This window comes from Macrotis lagotis, chromosome 1, assembly GCF_037893015.1.
Source record: "Macrotis lagotis isolate mMagLag1 chromosome 1, bilby.v1.9.chrom.fasta, whole genome shotgun sequence".
Classification (NCBI taxonomy): domain Eukaryota; kingdom Metazoa; phylum Chordata; class Mammalia; order Peramelemorphia; family Peramelidae; genus Macrotis; species Macrotis lagotis.
This window is the reverse complement of record NC_133658.1, coordinates 326690014-326712324: the sequence shown is the minus strand read 5'-3', so window position 1 is coordinate 326712324 and position 22311 is coordinate 326690014. Positions and strand designations below refer to the sequence as shown.

Genomic DNA, 22311 nt, shown 5'->3' with positions numbered 1-22311 from the left:
AGTTGGAAAAAAACAATAGCAAAATTCACTTGAAGGAATAAAGAAAGGTTATCAAAGACATTCGTGAAAAAAAATTGAGTGAAGAAGATCTAGCAATACTAGATCTCAAACTATACTACACAGCTGTACTTGTTCAATTTGGTACTGGGCAAGAGAGGTTTTTATGAAACTATTCCTTCATATTTTATCATAATTATTTATATGATTATTTATAATTACTATAAATAATCAAATTTTAATGACTGACTAATGGGGAAATTTGTTTTGTATTACTTTACATATTTGTAATGGATTTTGTTTTTCTTGCTTTCTCAATGGGTGGGAAGGAGTGGGAAAGTGAGTGAATCTGAAATTTAAAATAAAATAGAATTAAAATAAATTAAAATTAAGGGGTTAAACTAGATAATTTCTAAAATCCCTTCCCTTCTAGTTCTTTCTAAGTTTTATGATGGGAAGCCTATGCCATATTGGCTTCTAGATACTCTATGGATGCTTCCATTTTCCTGAAGCTACAGAGAATAAAAATGATGGCCAGGTGTGAGCTGATTCTACACGGCTTTTGGTTACAGAAACTATTAGCCAGGATATTTTTTTTTGTAAAGCAATGGTCACACAGCTAGGTAATTATTAAGAGTCTGAGGCTGTATTTGAACTCAAGTCCTCCTGACTCCAGAGCTAGTGCTTTCTACTGTGACACCCAGGACATTTCAGCAAAAAGATTCAAAGACTACTGGCATAACAGCTTGGAGATGTGGTTGTGATTTCTATAGGATAAAAAAAGTTTACTTGGAAAAAGAAGAGGAATTTGGAATCTAATGAAGGTTCTAGGTGTAGTGAGCAGTAGGATCAGCAGTTGAACTCCTCAAAACCTTTGCATTAGGCACTGATGTGTTTTTTTGTCTGTTTTTGTTTTTTTTCATCCCCTACAAGTTTGGTCAGGTCTAGGAGTTTGAGCCAAGGAAAAAGAAATGGCCATGGTGAATAGGTGATTTTGAGAAATTCAACACTTTGTAACTATAAATGCTGGAGCAATTGACTATACTTAATAGGCTTATTTCTATATAGTTTTCAAATTTACAAAACTCATGTCCATAATGTAGATATGAGGAAGGAGATCCAGCTTAGCTGCAGGTCCTGGGATCTAGGTAAAAGCCTGAACAACTCACCTAATTTTAGTGATAAGTTCTCATGCCAACCTCATTTTATATAAGAGAACAGGAGAGTCAAAAGGTAAAGTGACTTGGCCAATCATACAGCTAAGAAATCAAAGTCCAAACCTGAACCCAGGATTTCTGAATAAAAATTCAATGTCTTTTCTACCACACAATACTATATGATCTTTTATTATTATTGCTGCTGCTCTTGTTATTTCAGTTTTATCACTCCCTTTGCTAACCTAAACTCCCCTACCTTTTGATTCTGTTGTTCATTTTCAAGCTTCAAAGACATATGCTCAGCCTGCAACATGCCCAGCCTCTTCTCAGAACAAGCTGTGGTAAGCTGGGCCTATAATTTTGGGAAGGAGAGTTAGTTTTCTGAATTCTGTATTTTTTAAATGGGGGAAACTCCTTCTAGTATTAAAAATTCCAAGATTCTAATAGTAAAACAAATAATGAAAAATATTTCAAAGACTCCATTAACTAAAATGTTATAGAACAAAAGATGTAACTTATTCTCAGATATTAAAGAAAGCCTAGAAATAGGATAAAGAATGATTTGGTATCATTTTAAGAATAAGAATACTAAAAAAATAGCAGACATTAGTTTTGTTATTCAGAACAGGGACCAATAAATTGTTGCAGTACCTTTCCATTTCTACATTTACTTCTGAAGAAGCAAATATAGTTCCAATGAACATGCTTTGGATGAGATTTTTGCATGGCTTTGCATATGTTGATTTGCAAGGGGTGGGTTTGGAGATTGGTATGGATTACATAAAGTGAAAGAAGTCTAGGAAGTAATTCTTTTAGGTTTTGTAGGAACATCGATTTATCAGCAGGCTGGCAGAAAAAGCAAGCGACTAAGAATGGGGGAGTGGCCCCTCCCACTGGGCATCCCCTAAAGTTTTTACCTGACAACATTCCCCATTCACCTTAGAATGGAAAGCCCAGCAGACAAGAGAGGTCCAGAGCAAGCTCTCTGAGCATTTTTCTAGGAGTGATGATAAGGCTGTAGGAGAGAATATGGCAACCCTATCTGCCTGTAGAAGTGGTTCAATAAGGCAGGAAGATATGGAAGTGATCAGGAAATTTGTATTCCTGTCTCAGTTCTGACTCACAGCAGCTGTGTGAGCCTGGAGAGCTCCTTCACCTTCACCTTTTTCCTAATGTGTGTACAAGATGAATCATTAGGTCTGTACCAACTATCTCACAGGACTTTTTTAAGGTTCAAATGATAAATCCATAATAAAAAAAACTTGTCAATCTTACCATGTTATAAAAGCTGTTTTGACTGATCCTAATCTGGTCCTTCTCACCTTTTTCATTGGAGTTCAAATAGAAATAGTCTTAGAAAAGTCACTACCTTGATAGTTTCCTTCTATATTTAACGTTCTACACATTTTTTGCATGGGTAGATAAATAACTGCTCTTTTGCAAATAAATGGAAGGATTGGAATTTCTTCTTAGGCTTTTTTTTTTAAGTTTTTACAAGACAATGAGGTTAAGTGGCTTGCCCAAGGCCACACAGCTGGGTAATAAGTGTTTGAGGCCAGATTTGAACTCAGGTACTCCTGATTCTGGGTGGGTGCTCTATCCACTGCACCACCTAGCCACCCTGGAATTTCTTCTTTAGGTTCAATGAAAGCAATTCAGGACAGCCTCAATGGCAGTCAGTATGTTTGAAATCACACACACACACACACACACACACACACACACACACACACACACAGGTATTTTTCTCCAGCTTATATCTATGCTTTACAAACTTTCTCTGAATGTAGCTGAGATTATGTAGTTACTAAGTTGATATTTATTTAAAAACTTTCTTTTAGTTATGTAATAATTCTGTCTGAATGGAAAACAATTCCAGTCTATCTGGTGAAATTTCAAAGATTTTGTGAAGTCTATACTTAGGTATTTGTCATCTATTGGTTAACAAAAAATAGCTTCTGAAGAATAATTATATAAATGGCAATTATTAGGTGTCTGAGACTGGATGTGAATTCAGGTCCTCCTTATTCCAAGGCCAGTGCTCTGTCCATTGCACCATCTAGCTGTACCGAGTAAGAAAATGTTAACCTTTTTATGGCTTCCTAAGGGGGATTGCCCACTGTGTTCGGTTCATATTGTGTGAGTTAATACTATCATCTTATTATTTTTCTTGATAAGGTTGATAGAAATGGTCCAGAATCAAGTCATTAAACAATTATTCTTTTATATTTGACATTCCACAGACTTTAGACAGGTGGATAAAGTAATTGCTCTTTGTTATAATTGAGTAAAATTAATAGGATGCAAACCAATCTCTTAGGTTCACTGTTGGCACGTTCAGGGTATATCCAGGCTTTAATCTAAGCCAATTTACAGGCTGCATGCAAAGGGAAACCACTTTCAGGTATATTTTACAAATCCAGTAGTTGTATCTATTATCAAGCTTTGTGATTGTTTGTAATGCTTACTGACATCTGTTTGTTTTATAATAGGTTTTTTAGTGAGACAGTGTTAATGTTTTGGGTTTTTTTTGTCTTTATGGTTTTTTTCCTAGGGAATGGGGTTAAATGGCTTGACCAATGCCACACAGCTAGATAGGTAATTATTAAGTTTCTGAGGCCAGATTTGAACTCAGGTACTCCTGACTCCAGGGCTGGTGCTATATCCACTACACCACCTAGCCACCCCAAAAGTGTTAATCTCTTTGTAGGTCCTGAATTTTATTAAGATGGTTTGGATTTTTAGTTTAGGATACTTTCTAAATCTGTTATAGCTCATTTTATAGTTTTGAAAATGGTCATTAAAAATTGGTATTGTGAAGATCTTAATTGCTTTTAATGTTGTAGTTCCTTTTCAGTATTGATTTTATGATAAGTCTCTCAACATAGTTGGCATAGCCTTTAATCTTATTACCTAGAGGAGACCTAAATATCTATAAATATCACCATCATTCCATATTCACTGTGACCTCCAAATTCAAGCTTGGAAGCTGTCCATCTGTTTCTTTGGTGTACAATAAGAATTTTATACTTATTATCTCCAACTGACATTTTAATACTATTAGAGGGAGATTCTATGAGATGAAGGATCTGTCTAATGTCTTTCTTGGTGGAGCTATATAATGTGATATTACCCATGAGCTTCAAAAGACTAATAAGGTTTTTGGTTTAAGTCATTCTTGAATTTGAAATACTGAAGTATTTATCTTATTTTTTTCATTTTTTTGTATTTAGGAGAGATGATAGTGGATTTTCAAATATACAGAACCATAATGAGTTTAAATGGACCCTTGAAAATGCCATTTAAAACACAGTTTTATCATGCTTAAATCGTACTTGATACTACTGCTTTGGTGGTATGTTTTAAAAAGAAGTTTTACATTTGGAACTTCAGGCATTGTGGCTTTCCTCAAGTTCTCAGCTCAATTCTCACCTTTTACAAGAGATCTTTCCCGTTACTTCTAGTGCTTTCTCTTTAAGATTATTTTCCATCCATCCTACTTATATTGTACATGTACACAATTATTTGCATATTGTCTCCCCCCATCAGAATATCAGCTTTTAGAAGGACGCTGCCTTGTTTTTGCCATTCTGTGTCCCATCCACAGGACATGGTTAATAATTACTTGATCCTTAATGATTATTACTCCTGGATCTTTGTGTTACCCTCCCTTTTTAATCCTCAGTCAAAATATTATTTTCTTGTGTATAAAGATCTTTTTTTAGTGATATAAGCTGTGAGTATTTTTATTAAGTATATAAAAATGTAACTTTCATATATTTGGAGGAGTTGCTTTTACTCTCATCTTCTAGTAACTGAAATGCTTTCTTTTAAGAAAGGTGAGATCAGACTTGCTTCTGAAAAGAAACTGATAAATCCTTTCCTAGTAATCCCAATTAAGTCAAAACTTAATGGATTCTATATGGCCTGGCCACATTCCAGGTTTGCAGAAAAGTTGAAGATTCTGTTTACTGACACTACAATAATAATGAAGACAATTATAACTATGGCTAAAACTGTATCTGCTCTCACTAAAAGATAAAGTGACATAGGGTATAATGAAATAACTTTGGAACTCAAGTCAAGACAACTTGGATTTAAGCCCTGTCTCTGATACATCCTGACTGTGTGACCCTGGTCAATTCACTAACCCCTCAGTTTAGTGTCTGCCCTCCCTAAGTATCTGAGTTGCAGAAATGAAGAACTGCATTAGCAGTAAGTAGGCTCATTTAAGAGTTTTCTACAGCAATAAAATCATAGATATGGACAAAAACTATCATTAAAATGGGTATACTTGTTCTCCAAATATTAAAGGGCAAGTGTATAAAAAACCTTTTGCAAACCTTGAAACTACTCTATAAATATCATTAAAGTAACTTACTTTTTAAAAGCATTTTTAAAGATTTAAGAATGCCAAATTCCCCAATTCTCAAAATTAAAATATCTCATATCAGCTACGAATAAGATTTGTTAAAACAATTTATCACTAAAATTATCAGAATGGAAAATTTTGAATTCTACAAAAGTGTGGAGATACCTTCATCAATACTTTGAATTCTTAAGATCATGAAGGCTTTCTGTTTTCAAGTCAAAGGCAGTGAGGTTCCTTTTACTGACATGACATGGCTAACATGTAAAAATGCATTATTCAGAAAATCTGTCAGGACAAGCACAACCATGCTAGACTCCACTTTCTCTCAACTAAACTAAATTCAGTTCTTCAACTAGATGGTGACAGAGGAAAAAGAACAATGAGCATAGAAACAACAGACTGGGGTTCAAGTCCTGGGTTTTTTTTTTTACTAGATATGATAATGAACATTAGGCTCCTCATCTATCAACTGGAAGAAAATAAAGAGACTGCCTAGCCCACAGGGTTGTAAAGAAAATGCTATGTAAACATTAAAATATAAGTCAGGTAGTTTTATTATTCACAACCAAACACTGAATTTTTCACCAACTGCTTCCATAAGCACATACTATATAAAACAAAGCACCTAATCCCTAATTTTAAACTTACTGCTTCTGCAAGCTTAGCTTGGAAAAGTCCCAGAGATAGGAGAATAACCTATCGTTCTCACCCACTCCCCATAGCCCTGCACCCTTGCCTCTAAGTCTACAATGTTTCCTATTCTAAGAATGGTTTTATTCCTCACTGACATCCTTTGAAGTCCAAATGAAATGTCACCTCCTAAAGAAGCCTTCTGAAATCCCTCCACTAAATAGCATTCCCTCAGAGACAGCATATAGCATTTGATTTTGCACCTCTCTTCAGCACTTATCCTGAAATACATGTTCATTATTCCTAAAAATGTATGTGCTACTGTTACACTGTTGGTGGAGCTGTGAACTCATCCAACCTTTCTGGAGAGAAATTTGGAACTATGCCCAAAGGGCAACAAAAATGAGCATACCCTTTGACCCAGCAATACCACTACTGGGTCTATACCCTGAAGAGATGATGAAAAAGGGTAAAAATATCACTTGTACAAAAATATTCATAGCAGCCCTGTTTGTGGTGGCAAAGAATTGGAAATCAAGTAAATGTTAGCAAACTGTGGTATATGTATGTCATGGAACACTATTGTTCTATTAGAAACCAGGAGGGACAGGAATTCAGGGAAGCCTGGAGGGATTTGCATGAATTGATGTGGAGTGAGATGAGCAGAACCAGAAAAACACTGTACACCCTATCAGCAACATTGGGATGATGGACTTGCTCATTCCATCAGTGCAACAATCGGGGACAATTTGGGGCTGTCTGCAATGGAGAGTGCCACCTGTATCCAGATAAAGAGCCGTGGAGTTTGAACAAAGTTCAAGGACTATTCCCTTAAATTTTGAAAAAAAAAAAACAAAAACACAACCAGATATTTTATTGTCTGATCTTGTTATCTCTTAGACTTTTTGTTTCTTCCTTAAGGATATGATTTCTCTCTCATCACACTCAATTTGGATCAATGCACAACATGGAAACAAAGTAAAGACTGACAGACTGCTTTCCATGGGGGGGGGGGGGTTGTAAAACTCAAATAAAATCTTTAATAAAAAAAAATCTAAAAAAAAAAGAATGTATGTGCTATACTTAAACTCAATTGTAAGCATCTTGACTTTGACCCATATGAATTTTATACTTTCCCAATGGTCAGCACAATATTTTATTCACAGTGTAATGTGTAAGAATTAAATCTGTTGTATTGTGTTTTGTGAACCAGGGAAAGTCAGGTTCTCTTTCATAACTCACCTTTTGCAAATCGACAGAAAGCTGCTGAATGAAAATTTGTAGTTGCTGTTCTCTCTGCTCCAAAGTAGTGATCTTACTTTCTGTACCTGTTTGTGCAGCTAACAAATGAGCCCTTTATTGGAAAAGAAAACACAGAGCATTAATAAACACATCTAGATAATTCAGCTAAAATAGGTTCTTCATACAAAAACCTTATGCCCATCTGAAACACAATTAACAGAGACTATTCCTGTTGTTTTCCTTAAAAGAGGATACAAGAAGAGATGGGACCCAACTAAGCAGTTATGAGAAATTCTACTCCAGTTTCACTAACTGACATAAATGCTTACTCAACACTGATCAAACTATGGGAAGAGGGAGCTCTGCCAATAGCTGTCCTGTGATCCCAAGCTAAACTAGATCTGGTGACACCAACCTACAACCAAAAGTTGAACCTACACATGAGGCACAGGTAAAGTAAAATGAATTCAGTCCCTTTGGAATGAACTGAACTCAAAGAATATTACAAGGTGATACTGGGTAAAGAGCATAAGTCAGCTAAATTCAGAAAGGCATCAAAACCAATCCCCATCAGCTTCACAGACCAAGCAATAACCTCTGTTCTTTCAGCGTTGAATACTGCCTCTGCAACATCTCCAGTTCACAGCTTAAATTTGAAGACAGCCGAATATAGGCCAATAGTTCCTCATGTGCATGACTCAGTTCTCTGGTTCTCGCCTCCATATCCTGTTCCATTTTTGTCAGACTTTCTTCCTTTTTTAAAAGCTATCAAAATACAAAATGAGGAATATACACCATGGTTACAATAATGTCAACAAAAATAATTCTAGAGGGCAACTAAACTCAATTTACATGCAATAACCAATTCTGGATTCAGAGAACAGGTGGTGAAACACTTCTCAACTTTTAGTACAGAATTGGGAACCAAAGGTACAAAATGTTTTATGAACTTTTTTTGCTTAATTCTTTTTCTTCATTATAATGAAGATTTCTTTGGGGTAAGGCAGTTTATTGGTAATGATATATATAAAAATTATCAATAAAATTTTTTAGTCATTAAAATATTAACTTTCATAGTTACCATGGATCGATAATGAGGACACTTAACCAATTATGTTTTTAGGGGAAAGAAATTTAAGCAAGGTACACTTATAAGCCCCAAAGAAAATTTATATATGTATGTGTATACACACACACACACACACACACACACACACACACACACACACAAAATAATTTTATATCAGGTGTGTTCAACCTGAGGCTCAGAGGGTCCTCAAAGTCCATTCATGCAGCATTATTACAATTTATTATTATAATCATTGGTAATATGTATTATATTGTAGTCATAAATCAGAGCTATCCAAAATGTGGTCCACAGGGTGATTTTATGCAGCAACCTGTGGGGTTACTAAATGCTTTAGTAAATGAAGCTGAGCTATAGCAGAGCTCTCACTAAAATGGCAAATCAAAATATAGTCTAATGTTTCAATAAAAATTTTTTAAAAGTAAGGTTGGACAGTCCTGTGATAAATATTAAATTCTATATGTGACTCTTTACAAATTTTTCTCACATGCTGTGGCCCAGAAGAGTTAAAAGGTTGGACAACACATGTTTTATATAGTTTTTTGTTGAATCAATTGTAGTGCAAAAAAGACAAGCATGAGTATCACACAGAAATATCTTCATGTCCATGAAAGATATGAACAAAAATGCATATGTATTAACAACCAGAAAGACCAGAATAGTAATGTACTAGAGAGAAACCACTGGTGCTTTTTTTAACTTTCCTGAGGTAAGATCTACTTCTTCAAAAACATTTTATTAAGTGCATAGTGGATGTACTTAATAGAGATGCTCACCATGTGCTTGACTTTTGCCAACTCCTGCTGCTGAAATCCCTCTAATTCATCAATTTCATCCCTCTTTTGAAACAGATTCAAACTTTGGTTCTTCATTTCCTGTAACTGAGCTGCCAAAAGTCTTTTATCCTATTTGAAACAACAAAATACCATCCAAGATACTAAGATGGAGGAAGTGGGGTGTTCACCCCTGCAAAAAGAAATTTTACCTAAAAGAAGAGTCTCTAGGAGAATAATCTATGTTAATGGCTTTATAACATTAACAGCTTTTAATATTTTATGATAACAATAATACAAATAATTAGCAATAATATTCAATCGATAAATAAATAGATTTTATAAAATAGCCAGTCATGAGGTAGATGAAGATAACACTATTGGAAGCACTTAGGTAATTAAATTTGACCATCAGTTCCAAATAGCTATTTTCCTTTTTCATTCACAATGACATCCTGAACTAGGTTGACTAATTACTAGATCGTGACTGAATGTCTTTTTTTGTTTTGTTTTGTTTTTTGGGGGTTTTTTTTGCTAGGCAATTGAGTTAATGGCTTGCCCAAGGCCACACAGCTAGGTAATTATTAAGTGTCTGAGGAGGGATTTGAGCTCAGGTACTCCTGACTGCAGGGCAGGTACTCTATCCACTGTGCCACCTAGCCGCCCCATGACTGAATGTCTTTAAAAATTACAATATATTCAAGTTGAACTTTAGCTAAACTAACAATTAGACATGAATCTGTTGACCAAGAATTGCTGTACAGGATCACAAATAATGAAATGTTTCCATCTATAAGATTTACTATTGCCTATATTTTATAGTGATTAAAAGTCGTAGTCAAGCATTTTCATTGTCCTATAATTAGCTCCAATGAGAATCAAATGAAGGGAACCCAAGTTACATTTTATTTAACAGCTTCCTCTATCTTATGAATACAAAAATAAAGCCTAATTCACCAACTTAACTCAATGGTTTTCAATATGCTAAGAACCATAACTTCTGCAACATTTCTTTTAATTTGAGAAAATCTGACCTAAGTAATTTCTTTACTTAAAGGACAATTATCATCAAAATCTGTGACCTTATTAAGTATATGATGTACAACTATGTTCCACAAAACTATACTACTTCATGTCACAAGAGCTCATTAAGAAAATTTTGCTGGTAATGTTTTTTTTATATTTTATATATATATATATACACACACACACACACACACTATATTATATTACTTGTTTATCAAAAATACATTATGACTAATTGGGGAAGGAAAATTTTGATGATTAATTTCTCCTCTTCTGCTTTAAAATTTCCTTGGCCAGTCTTTTATTCCAAGACCAAAAGGCCAGCACTAGTAAATTCTTCCATGTTTCTATTTATGTTCACTGTTTAAATTAGTTTGGTAATCATTATTTTAAAGCTTGACCTATGCCTGATAAGGCAAGTCATGGGAGAAAATAATTTCAGAAAGCCACTAGCTTAACTCAATAATATGTGCAAATTATGTAGTATTCAAAACTAGTTCCTGGCAACTAAGAGTTACTGTGGAGGAATTTTAAGTCTAGCCACTTCACATTAGATATAAGTGAAGATTTCCATCTTTCACAATGCTTGAAGAGAAGCTATGTTCAGCGAGAATGAAGAATTGATTATTAGGAGAACATGGGAATAATTGATGTTTCTGTTTATCTGAAATTAAAAATGTTTCTTCCATCCTACGTTTGAAAGCAAACTTTGTCTCCATGGGAGAGATTAAAAGAAACCTTTTTTTCATCTTAAAAGTATTTTTATTTTTTTCCAATTTTACATGGAGAGTTTTAAACATTCATTGTTGTAAAATTTTCTTCCTTCCTTTCCCCCTCCCCAAGAAAGTAAGCAATCTTACATTCACAATCATGTTAAAACATATTTCCATATTATCCATGCTGTGAAAGAAGAATCAGAACAATAGCAAAAACCACAAGAAAGAAATAACAAATTAAAAACTGAAAACAGTATGCTATGATCTTCAAACTCCAGTTTTTTTCTCTGGATGTGGATGGCATTTTTCATCACAAGTCTTAAAAAGAAGCCTCTTAAAGCATGCAAAGAACACTCCAAGGCCTGTCCGGGGCAGTCAACTTTTTGGAACATTACCCAGCCAGGGAGATTCTTTTTTATCAAGCTGGTGATGAGACCTCAGAGCACACTCTCCATTCTGACTACTTCTCTATGTATTGCTGCTTTTAACTAGTGCAAAACAAGAATCCAATGAGATTTTCCAATTGGGGCAGATCCACCAGTAGGACTCAATCTTGGGGCGGCTAGGTGGCACAGTGGATAAAGCACTGGCCATGGAGTCAGGAGTACCTGGGTTCAAATCTGGTCTCAGAGGGGCAGCTAGGTGGCATAGTGGATAAAGCACCGGCCTTGAAGTCAGGAGTACCTGGGTTCAAATCCGGTCTCAGACACTTAATAATTACCTAGCTGTGTGGCCTTGGGCAAGCCACTTAACTCCATTTGCCTTGCAAAAATCTAAACAAACAAACAAACAAATCTGGTCTCATACACTTAATAATTACCTAGCTGTGTGGCCTTGGGCAAGCCACTTAACCCCATTTGCCTTGCAAAAAAACAAACAAAAAAAGACTCAATTTTGGGGTGACTTATTTGTTGCAAGCCAAAGAACAAATTTCTCAAATCCAAAGAGACAAACATCTAACTCTAAAATATAAGCACAACTCACTTTTTCAAGTTGAGTCAACTTCTCTCCCCATTCCTAAAAAAAGACAAGAAGACCACAAAAATGACAATAGTTTTAAAGGATAGCAATGCTAAGATTTTGAGAAAAAAATCCTATTACAAAACACTTAACTTGGCTTACTGCCAAGAAAGCAATAAGTTCTAAATGAATTAGCAAAATGAACTTATGAAAGTTTGCAAAAGGGTAAGGATATAGATTTTTAACCAGCAACTGCTACCAAAGCAAAAGTACAGCACTTAATTCTAGAAAGACATATCTCACTTAATAAAAGATTTGCTGAAACATGAAATTAGGTAGAACATTATTGCTGGGATATGGGAATAGTTAACCTAAAAAAATAGCATTTTAATAATTATAGTAGCTGTAACAATTTACAACAGAATTTCACATGGGGTTTAATTATGCTATAATTCCATTGCAATCATATATTAGTCAGAGAGAAATGTTGTACTGGGTTTGCCTGTACCCACTTAGCATAAGTCAAATGAATGAAGGTGAATCATATCATCATTTCATACTCTAGAGAAGATCAGAAAAAAAAGTTAAATCAATCGTTCCCTATTAGCTATGTTCATGTTACAATTTTTAGGTCCTCTTTTTACTTTGCCAAATAGATGCTAAGAGCAGGAAGTAAAAAGTTATAATACAGGTAACATAATAGCACAATTCCTTTTATCTTTAGCAATCATAAAAAAGATTTGTTATAATTCTGTAACATTACAAATGTAACAAATATTTTGGTTGAACTTAAGCCATGTAGACATTACCTGATCCTTCTTAGCTAATGCCAAAGCCATTCCATTTCTGCCATTTTGGCTCTGTTGGATAGAAGGCTGGACCTGGAGTCAGGAAGGCCTGAGTTCAAATCCAGTCTCAACACCTACTAGCTAAAACTTATTCTATCTGCCTCAGATTCCTCATCTGTTAAAAGGAGGACAATAACAGTATCTACCTCCCAGGGTTGTTGTGAAGCTAAAATGAGATAATATTTGTAAAGTACTCTGAAACCTTAAAAGTACTATTTATTAGTTATTTACAGAGAATCAAACTTAAAAAAATCCCCACTAACCATCTTAAAAAGATTTTTTGAGAAGCAAACTTAACAACAATTACATTAGCTAATGGTAATATTGTGTCCCAATGGCCCATGATTGTAACCTCCCCACTACACTCCAAAATACCACCACCTCTAAAAAAATACTATTGTAACTTACTCAGATATCAGTAATAAAAAAAATTACCAAAATAAACTGTTCAAAAGACTAAAGCTGATCATTTTAATAGTCACAACTTTAAAATTTTTAATCTGTTCTTGTCTCTTTACTTACTTAAACAAAATATACTGTGACCAGGGGTAATTAACTCCCTTAACCTTCTTCAAACTTCAGCATTCTAATTTGTAAAACAGAAATAATTATACTTGTGGCACCTGCCCCCAAAGGTTATTATGAGAATCTGATGAAATAATTACATGTGAAGAACTTTCTGAAACTTCAAAATTGAAAAAAATCCACAATCCTCATAATTTAATCTTTCTTTAATGACTCCAAGTTGTCATTCTAATAATACATAATTTCAATAAAAGGTAATAATAAAATACTTTGCCTCCTCCCTTACCACAAAGCTGATGGCTACTACTCTTTTTTGCCAGTGTGTCTGCCTTATATTTTTCCCTTTTTAATCTACCAAGGTCATTAGAATTCTGTGTACAATGAATCACTAAATATTGAATAACGACTCAAAGGCTTTTCCTAAACAAGTGAACTGTAGTTATTCTACTGCTTGTGTTTATAGAAACTATATAAATTGCTTACTTTCAAGTTTTAGAAGTACAAAAAAAATACTCATCTCACCAGCAAAATGAAAAGTCTGACCTCCAGATAAGTGAGGATACTACTAGGGTAGTATTTTCTTTCTCCACTCCATAAACCTGTAGCTGGAGATGGAAGAATCTTATTGGTCTTTTAGACCCTGGTACATATTTCATTACTAAAATCAGGTTTGTTTGTTTTTTTAATGTTGTTTTTTTTACTAGCTCCCCAACCCCAAATTCAAATGACAGAATCTGCATAATAGTACAATTCCTTTTATCTTTAGCAATCATAAAAACATTTGTTATAATTCTGTAATGCTACTAAACAAAAAAAATATTTTGGGTGAGCTTAAGTCATGAATGTATTACCTGGTCCTTTTTAGTTAATGCCAAAGCCATTCCTTCTGCCATTTTGGCTTTGTTGGCTTGGTGTGCTTCATTCTGCTCTTGAAATTTCCTCATGGAAGCTGTTAACAGAGTATTTTGTAAAATGTGAGAATATTTCAAGGCCAACCTGAACTAACTTTGTTATTCATCTATAGAAAGGAGGGCACATCACAAAAAGATCATGGAAGCTGGAACTGAAGTGGACTATTTTAACACATGTTATACTATGCTAATAATTTATAAACATGATCTCCTGGGCTTAGTAATGTTCAGGTGTATAGATTTTTATTCCCCCTGGCGGGCACTGGAGGTATTTAAAAAAAGCATAAATTGCACTAAAATAACAGACTAATATTATATTTCACTCTGCATCTCTCTTTTACAATGCCCCAAAGTCTTAAAAAATATTTGCTTTCATTAATCTAGGCACATTTTATATTGTCTTGTTAGAAGGAAGACCATTAGTTCACAGGACTTGGAATATATAGACCTGGGTCCAAAAGACTCTGTCATTACTTGAACAAGTCACATAAAGCCCCTTTCAGGCAAACTTTCCTCATTGGTAAAACCAGCTATAATAATCCCTATACAATTTAGTTAGAGGGTCCCTGTAAGGAATTTTGTAAAACTTAAAACAACATCTCATGGCAGTTGTTACCAGAGATTCTTTATTTAAAAAGTGGGTATATTTCAGGACCAAAATGAACTGATTTCATGTTGTTCATCTACAGAAAGGTGGGCATATAACAACAACATCATGGAAGCTGGAACTGAATTGGACTATGTTAATGCAATTACTTATAAACACGGTCTATATTTATCTATATAAACAATCTATTATTACTATTATAACCATCAGAGACTCCTATGCTAATAATTAGCAAGTCACTAAAGCAGCCAAGACTGAAAGTCAGATTTCCTTAGACTCACAAAAACAACTGAAGGAAGCTAATAATCAACTTTAGATTTTAATACACCAAGAAAACTGGCCCAGGGAAGACAACAACAATCAACTTCATCTATTCAACATAAATGTAAATTACCTTTATATCTAAAAAAAGACATATCTGTGGTTAAAAGTACCAAATATATTGTTGGTTATATTACTTACAAAGATTTCAATTTTTAAAGGGAAGAAAATTCAGCATATTCAAAACAAACCTTTATCCTTAACCAACTGGAAAAAAATGGGAGAAGAATACGTACAATCCTGGTGTTTTTCTAATGCAACTTCAAGCTTCTCTTTCATCTTCTGCAAGTCTCGCACCTGTTCAGCATACTCTTGGGTAAGGAAGGGAGATATACACACCAGGAATGGAGAAATATTAGGAAAGGAAATAAAAAAGAGTTGAAAAATGCTCATTCTCTGAAATTGAGAACCATTTCTTTTAAAGAAAACTAGGCAGAGAGCTTCTCTTTAACAATGAGTAACACAAACAAACAAAACAGTGAATGCAAACAGGAGATCCTGTTTGGAGAAGTAGAATAAGCTCTAATTATCATGCTCTCCTACTAAAATACTTCATTTCAAACTTCTTGAGCCCATTTAATCTTTTTGGCTATAAAAATAGAATAGTTGGCAACTCATTAAATATCACATTTAAACTCCACACTTTTACAGTCTTTCAAGGCAAATACATGAGGCTAACATTCTGGCTCAGGTAACAGCATGCCACTTTGACCTCAGAATATAAATACTTAATATTGCAGGACTGTGAAGCTCTTAGCTCAATAGAATCTGATCAACCCTTGTCATATACAAGGGTATAAACTTGGATTCTCAGTGAAGTTTATTCATTTCCCAGCCTCTGCAATAAAACCTAGAAATCCTTCAACAGGTAAATTATTCTTATAAAATCTATGTTGAACACTAAATTTCTCTTTCCAATTTTCTGGAGGTTTTTTTTTTTTCCAGGGAGGGGGGAGGAAGGCAGGAAACATTCTAAATTTAACAAAATATAAAATATAGCCTATTTTTTTTTAATAAGAAGTGTGTTGTATCTGACTACCCTCTCCCATGATCTTTCCTCTCTTCTATCACGTACAACCCCCCCACCTCTTCCCCGCTTCTTCTGTCCCTTTCCTCATCTTTTTGCTCTAGCATAAGCTAGATTTCCATACCCTATCGAGTGTCTATGTCATATCCTCTCTGAGTCATTTTTTTTTAAATTTTTGCAAGGCAATGGGGTTAAGTGGCTTGCCCAAGGCCACACAGCTAGGTAACTATTAAGTGTCTGAGGCCGGATCTGAACTCAGGTACTTCTGACTCCAGGGCTAGTACTCTATCCATTGTGCCACCTAGCCGCCCCATCTCTGAGTCATTTCTGATGAGAATGAGGGCTCAACTCATTCTCCCTCATCTTCCCCCTGCCTTCCACTCCATCGCTAAAGTTTTTTCTTGACTCTTTTACATGAAATTTCTTAGCCCATTTTACCTCTCCTTTCCCTTTCTCCTAGTACATTCCCTTTTCACCTATTGACTCCATCTTTATCCTATATTATACCATTAAAGTATGGCCCATTTCAAAATTAAAATGCTTGGTGATTTCATTAATGTGCGTATTTCTTCCACTAACATAAACGGAACTCTTCCATGCCTTAGTAGATAAAAGCTAAAAATATTTATCACATACAGGTCAAAATTTGAAGTGATGAGCCTCTTTATACTCAGCTAGGATAGTCTTTGAACAACAAATTCATGATTTCTTTATTGGGTCCACACTGATTTTTCAATTGATTAGACTCATCACAGCTTAGGATTTGTTTTTTTTTTTTTAGTTTTTACAAGGCAGTGGCGTTGTGACTTGCCCAAGGCCACATGTGTCTGAGTCAGAATTTGAACTCAGGTCCTCCTGACTCCAGGGTTGATTACTCTATTCACTGCTCCACCTAACTGCCCCTTGGAATTTTTTAAAACAGCTTTCTAGAAACTAGGGCTGACTACTTTCATTTCAAGATAAAAGTATACTAGTTAAGTCTTTAATAGAAGATAGCTTTAATTATAATGACATAAATGAATTCACTGAAAACCTATTAATGAGTTCAACAATTTTGCCCCTGAAATCTTAACAAAAAGAGTATTAAGTAAATGCCTAAGACTGAAAGCACAAAAAAACACAAGCCAAAGGAGATATTCCTAGAATATCCAAAGAAATTAAGTCTTTAATAGCACTGATCTGCACTTATAATAGTACAAGACACTAATCACCAGAAAGAAATTATGCCTTACTGGACTGAGAAAGTAAAGGAAGTACTGAAAAACTCTTTAACTTCCAAACAAACATTAATAATAGCTATAGTCAGAAAAGTATTGGTGTAAGAAAAATATCAATGGAAACTAAAACTGGTATAAATACTACCACTGGAAATACATTACAAAGTTGCATAGTCATCAATACAATACAAAAATATTCCCTAATAGCAAGGAAAACTATACTGAACCCAAAATTTTTGTTAAGAAATTCCCAAGTGCAATTTTAAATATTTCCTTTCCTTTCTTGTGCAGAAGGTTTATTATTCCTTTTTCTTGCCTTACTGCTTTCTTTTCTACTACCTGTTTTTCGAGTTACCTTAGGCAAAAGGGCATATTTAATCTTACAAGAACATTATAATGCCATGTCTTCCATGACAATAAACCACTGAACCAGTAAAGGTTGACTTAGCTTTTTCATCTTTAAAATGTATACTAAGTAATTTTGCTTTTAACCTAAGAAGAAAAAATTCAAGTCAGAGTATAAAATTTATAGCAAATAGAATACAAGGATATCAATTATTTCCTCCTAGTCAGAAAGTCACAAAAATGCAGAAAGAGCCTCAAAAATTAAATGTCCAGACCATCCCTATTCACATAAAATAATAACTACTAATATATGTAATTCAGGTGGTACATGTTCTCTACAGTGTTCTCTATAGTGGCTAAATAATAGAAGCTATCTATCTAAGCTCAATAACTTAGAAAAAGAAAACTTTCAGAGCTTTAATAAAATAAAAATGTAAAATAAAAATTTGGTGACCATTTATGCTTACTTAGTTTTAAGAAAATCAGTTTTAATGGGGTGGCTAGGTGGCGCAGTGAATAGAGCACTGGCCTTGGAGTCAGGAGGACCTGGGTTCAAATCCGACCTCAGACACTTAATAATTACGTAGCCATGTGGCCTTGGGCAAGCCACTTAACTCCACTGCCTTGAAAAATCTTAAAAAAAAAAATCAGTTTTAGGGGCAGCTAGGTGGTGCTGTGGATGGACAGCCCTGGAGTCGGGAGGACCTGAATTCAAATTAGACCTGATATTTAATTACCTAGCTGTGTTACCTTGGGCAAGTCACTTAACCCCTTACCTTACCAAAAAAAAAATCAGCGTTGGTATATAAACATTCGGGGAAGAGCACACTGTACAGATTTAATTAAAGCTGCACTTATTTCAGTGATTCTTGGTTTTACTAATTTGGGTGCTCCTTCCACTGTTACATATTGTAATTCCCCCAAGCCTTAGAAGATTTCATAAACTGCTATGAGTCAAAAGCTTCATCCCCAGGTGGGCAATATTTTGATAATTAGCTTCAAGGCATTCATCTGGGCTGGTCCTCATCAAAGGGATGACACATAGTCCATGACTTGGCCTGAACTCAAATCAAAATCAGTTTTGCTTTAAATGGTTCTTGTGATTTGATTTCTCTCTCATCACATTCAACTTAGATCAATGTATACCATGGAAACAATGTAAAGACTAACTAAGTGCCTTCTGTGGAGGGTCGGGGGAGGGAAGTGAGATTGGGGGGAAAAATTGTAAAATTCAAAATAACTAAATACATTTTAAATTTTTTTTAAAAAATTAAAAAAGAGATACCAACTCAAAAAAAAAAAGTTTCTTGCCCTTCAGCTATTCCAGTGCAAGTACTACAATACAGAATAAAGATGAAATTGGTAATATGCTCACTTCCTAAATCTCAAACAAAAGGTCAAACTCCATTGCATGCATCTAGAAGCCCCATGTGGCTTAGTAGACAGAGTGACACCATCTGTAGCAAGAAAAATCTAGATTCATAACCTTTTTTTCCCCACTCATATTAGCTGTGAGACCCTGGCAAGTCATTTAATCTCTTAGATTAGAGTCTAGGGAGCTCTAAGACTATAATTTACAGATGAGCTGTCACTGTACATCAGAGGAGGGCAGCTAGATGGCCACAATGAACACTGACCATGAAGTGAGGAGGACTTGAGTTCAAATCCAGCTTCAGACACTTAATAATTACCTAGTTGTGTGACCTCAGCCAAATTACTTAGCCCCACTGCCTTAAATAAATTTGAAAAAAATGCTTAAAAAAATACAGATGAGTAGGAGGGAATTTGTTTCTACAGTGGGATTATCCCCACATCTATGAGATCACAAATCCAAACCAAAAGTTTTTTTTTAAAGTAGGTAGAACTTTTTGAGTGATTAAAATAATCGGCCCTGAGAGAACAATTTGTTTTCAAAATGTCTCTCTTTTTCATTTAGAAAAGAAATAGATAATCTGATGGATAAATTAAGCCCTGTGAAGACAAGCTTCTAACTCAGTTATAAACCAAATTATAACAAAGTTTAAATTTTTTGTCTTTTTAAGCCAAAGGCATGTTGGGTTTATTTTTTTACAAGTACCTACCAGAAAGTTTGGCTTCTAGTTTTCTTATGTGTTCATTTCTTCTAAATAGCTGGGATGAAAGGTCTTCTCGAGAACTGCTTCCATCAGAAGCCTATCAAGTTATAAAGAACTGTAAATTATCTCTGAAAAATACTGTTTAAAGATTTCTGGAAAGTCAAATGAGGAACAATTTCCAAATAACTGAGAAGCAAACACTGAACCAGAAGTTCAGACAAATCTACTTAAGACAGGGCTATGCTGTTAACTGTGTGACTTTAGCAGAGTCCCTTGGCTTCTCTGGGCCTGTTTTTCCTGCTTGTAAAGTGGAAATAACACTGAGTTCATCTACTTTATAGATCACAGAAAGGGTTTGTGAATAAATAATAGGAGTTTGAATGTCTCTTTTAGAAGATTCACTCAGATATCTGACTCTTTCTTAGAATACAGATTGCTTAGAAGAAATCCACTGTAAACTCATAGACTAACAGAATATTTGTGATAAGTGGGAGCCCTGAGATCATATAGTCTCAGCCCTCTCATGTTTGACAGGTAAGCAATATGAATAAATGAACTTATTTAAGATCTTAAATAAAAATGGCAGAACCACAATATTTATTCACAGCAACAATTCCAAAAGTTAATTACTTAATACCTTTTTCTGAAGGCACTGTATCTACTTAAATAAGGAGAAAAGACTAGGTCTACAACTAAGAAAATATCAATGATATTGACAGAAATTCTTAAGTCTGAATTAACTTTACCCAATAACTCAGATTAGGTACAGATATGGGGAACTTTACTGCTGTTATTGAATAATTCTGTTGGATATATAATTAATGGGGCAGATATAAGTCAAGAGCTCCAAAGAAAAATTATTTCCCCAAAAGTACAGTTTTTAAATATGAGGTTTTTTTGTTACAAAAAGTCTTAAGTCTTTTCTTAAAAAAAAAGTCTTAGTCTTGATTTATTAGAAAAGACTGCTCTTGCTGCAATCTAGCATCAAGGAAAAATAGGTCTATTGCCAGAGTGTTAGTACTGGTAACTCTATATCCTCTTGCTCAATGCACAAATGTACTTGTATTTCCTGTTATACCTAGTGGCCACTGCAAACTCAGATCTAGACCTGTTGATGTATACCTATGATGTACAATAACAACCACTGCCTTGTAATTTGACCCAGGATTCAGATGGTATAAAAATAGGAAGTCATCTGACTTGAAAGACTGCTTCAATACCTCAACAAAGGAACTTTGCAATCCTTAAGTATACTGACTTCTTACTTTCCTAGTGTTTTAAACTACAAATTAGTTTTAAGACTAAAGAAATGTGCCAATTTAGTCTTTTCCACTAAAGTCACAACTGACAAGCTTAGCACTTCAAAGAGAAAGAATTCAGCATAGATAGACAAAGTTAATAATATACCCAGTCTATCTCTCATATCACAATGCTCAGTATTCACAAAAGATAATCAGTGATTTTCAAAATGATATACCTAAGGAAATAAGAGCCAGGGAAACACATTTTTCAGAGTCCAAGAAGAATATGGAGAACATAGGGAATCTCAAAATTGGGAGAGACTTCACAGATTATCTAGTCCAAATAGTAACTTACCCAAAATTCCCTCAAAATGATTCTGAAAAAGTGGACATCCAACCTTTTATTTATAACCATCTGGGAGGAGGCTCCTATTACCTCCCAAGGTAAACCATTCCAATTTTGGTCCTGTTAGGCAGTTTTCCCTAACATTAAACCTAAAAGAGGATGATATGCTTAAAACTAAGAAAAATACCAGAATAAGAAAAAAAAGGCACGCTTTATGTGGCTAAAATTACGAAATTCAATTTAAAAAAACAGATCAAAAGAAAACCTTTCTCAAAACAATGCTTTGAAGCATCAAGAATATCTATAAGACTATACCCATGGGTCGTGCAGAGTAACCAAAGCAAGGAAAAGTTTACTTACAAAGTCATCTCCTGAGTCAGCTCCCACAGAAGCAACTGACTCCTTGCTGATAGACCTTGGGATTCTTGCAGCTCCTCCTGGCCGTGGTGCAATGGCAGCCTCCTCTGCAATCTTCTTTTTAAGCTTGGCAAACATTTTTCACAGTGGGCTAACCTCGTTGACTTCTTCCCCCAAATCCCCACTAATCCAAAGCAATGATGCCCTAAAATCTACTGTTGAATTACTGAAGGGCCATCAAGAAGCTCCAGCAGTCAAAATTTCCATTTAAACCTGATGAATTTCCAAAACCCTCCAAGGGTTCAAGACATCACAAGATCTATACAAAGCAAAAAAAAGAAAGAGTTCAGAATTGTGGACATCTTTTTTGGAGGGTTTGTATGTGAGGATAGGTTTGAACTTCAAGATTTTAGATAGATAATTAATAGAATGTAGTTAATATTATGAAATTAACAAATATAAATGGATGAAACTACTTAGGCAACCAAAAAAGCTGTAATACATCAATCATTTATTCAAGTTATTCAAGGT

The 22311-nt window shown here is 34.7% G+C and overlaps 1 protein-coding gene across 3 annotated transcripts in view; it reads right to left on the bottom strand.

Annotated features, from left to right (window-relative positions):
- The window catches only part of GOLGA1 (golgin A1), a 59077-nt gene that overhangs the window by 35027 nt on the left and 1739 nt on the right, over nucleotides 1-22311 (bottom strand). For all 3 annotated transcript variants that reach the window (XM_074211591.1, XM_074211593.1, XM_074211592.1), the window contains exons 2-9: nucleotides 21784-22099; nucleotides 19843-19933; nucleotides 15409-15483; nucleotides 14185-14282; nucleotides 11985-12017; nucleotides 9262-9390; nucleotides 7994-8163; nucleotides 7399-7510 (exon numbers count right to left, since the gene is read on the bottom strand). In XM_074211591.1, coding sequence (XP_074067692.1) covers nucleotides 7399-7510; nucleotides 7994-8163; nucleotides 9262-9390; nucleotides 11985-12017; nucleotides 14185-14282; nucleotides 15409-15483; nucleotides 19843-19933; nucleotides 21784-21918 — 843 coding nt within the window. In that variant the 5' untranslated portion in view covers nucleotides 21919-22099. The remainder of the gene's footprint in view (nucleotides 1-7398; nucleotides 7511-7993; nucleotides 8164-9261; nucleotides 9391-11984; nucleotides 12018-14184; nucleotides 14283-15408; nucleotides 15484-19842; nucleotides 19934-21783; nucleotides 22100-22311) is intronic.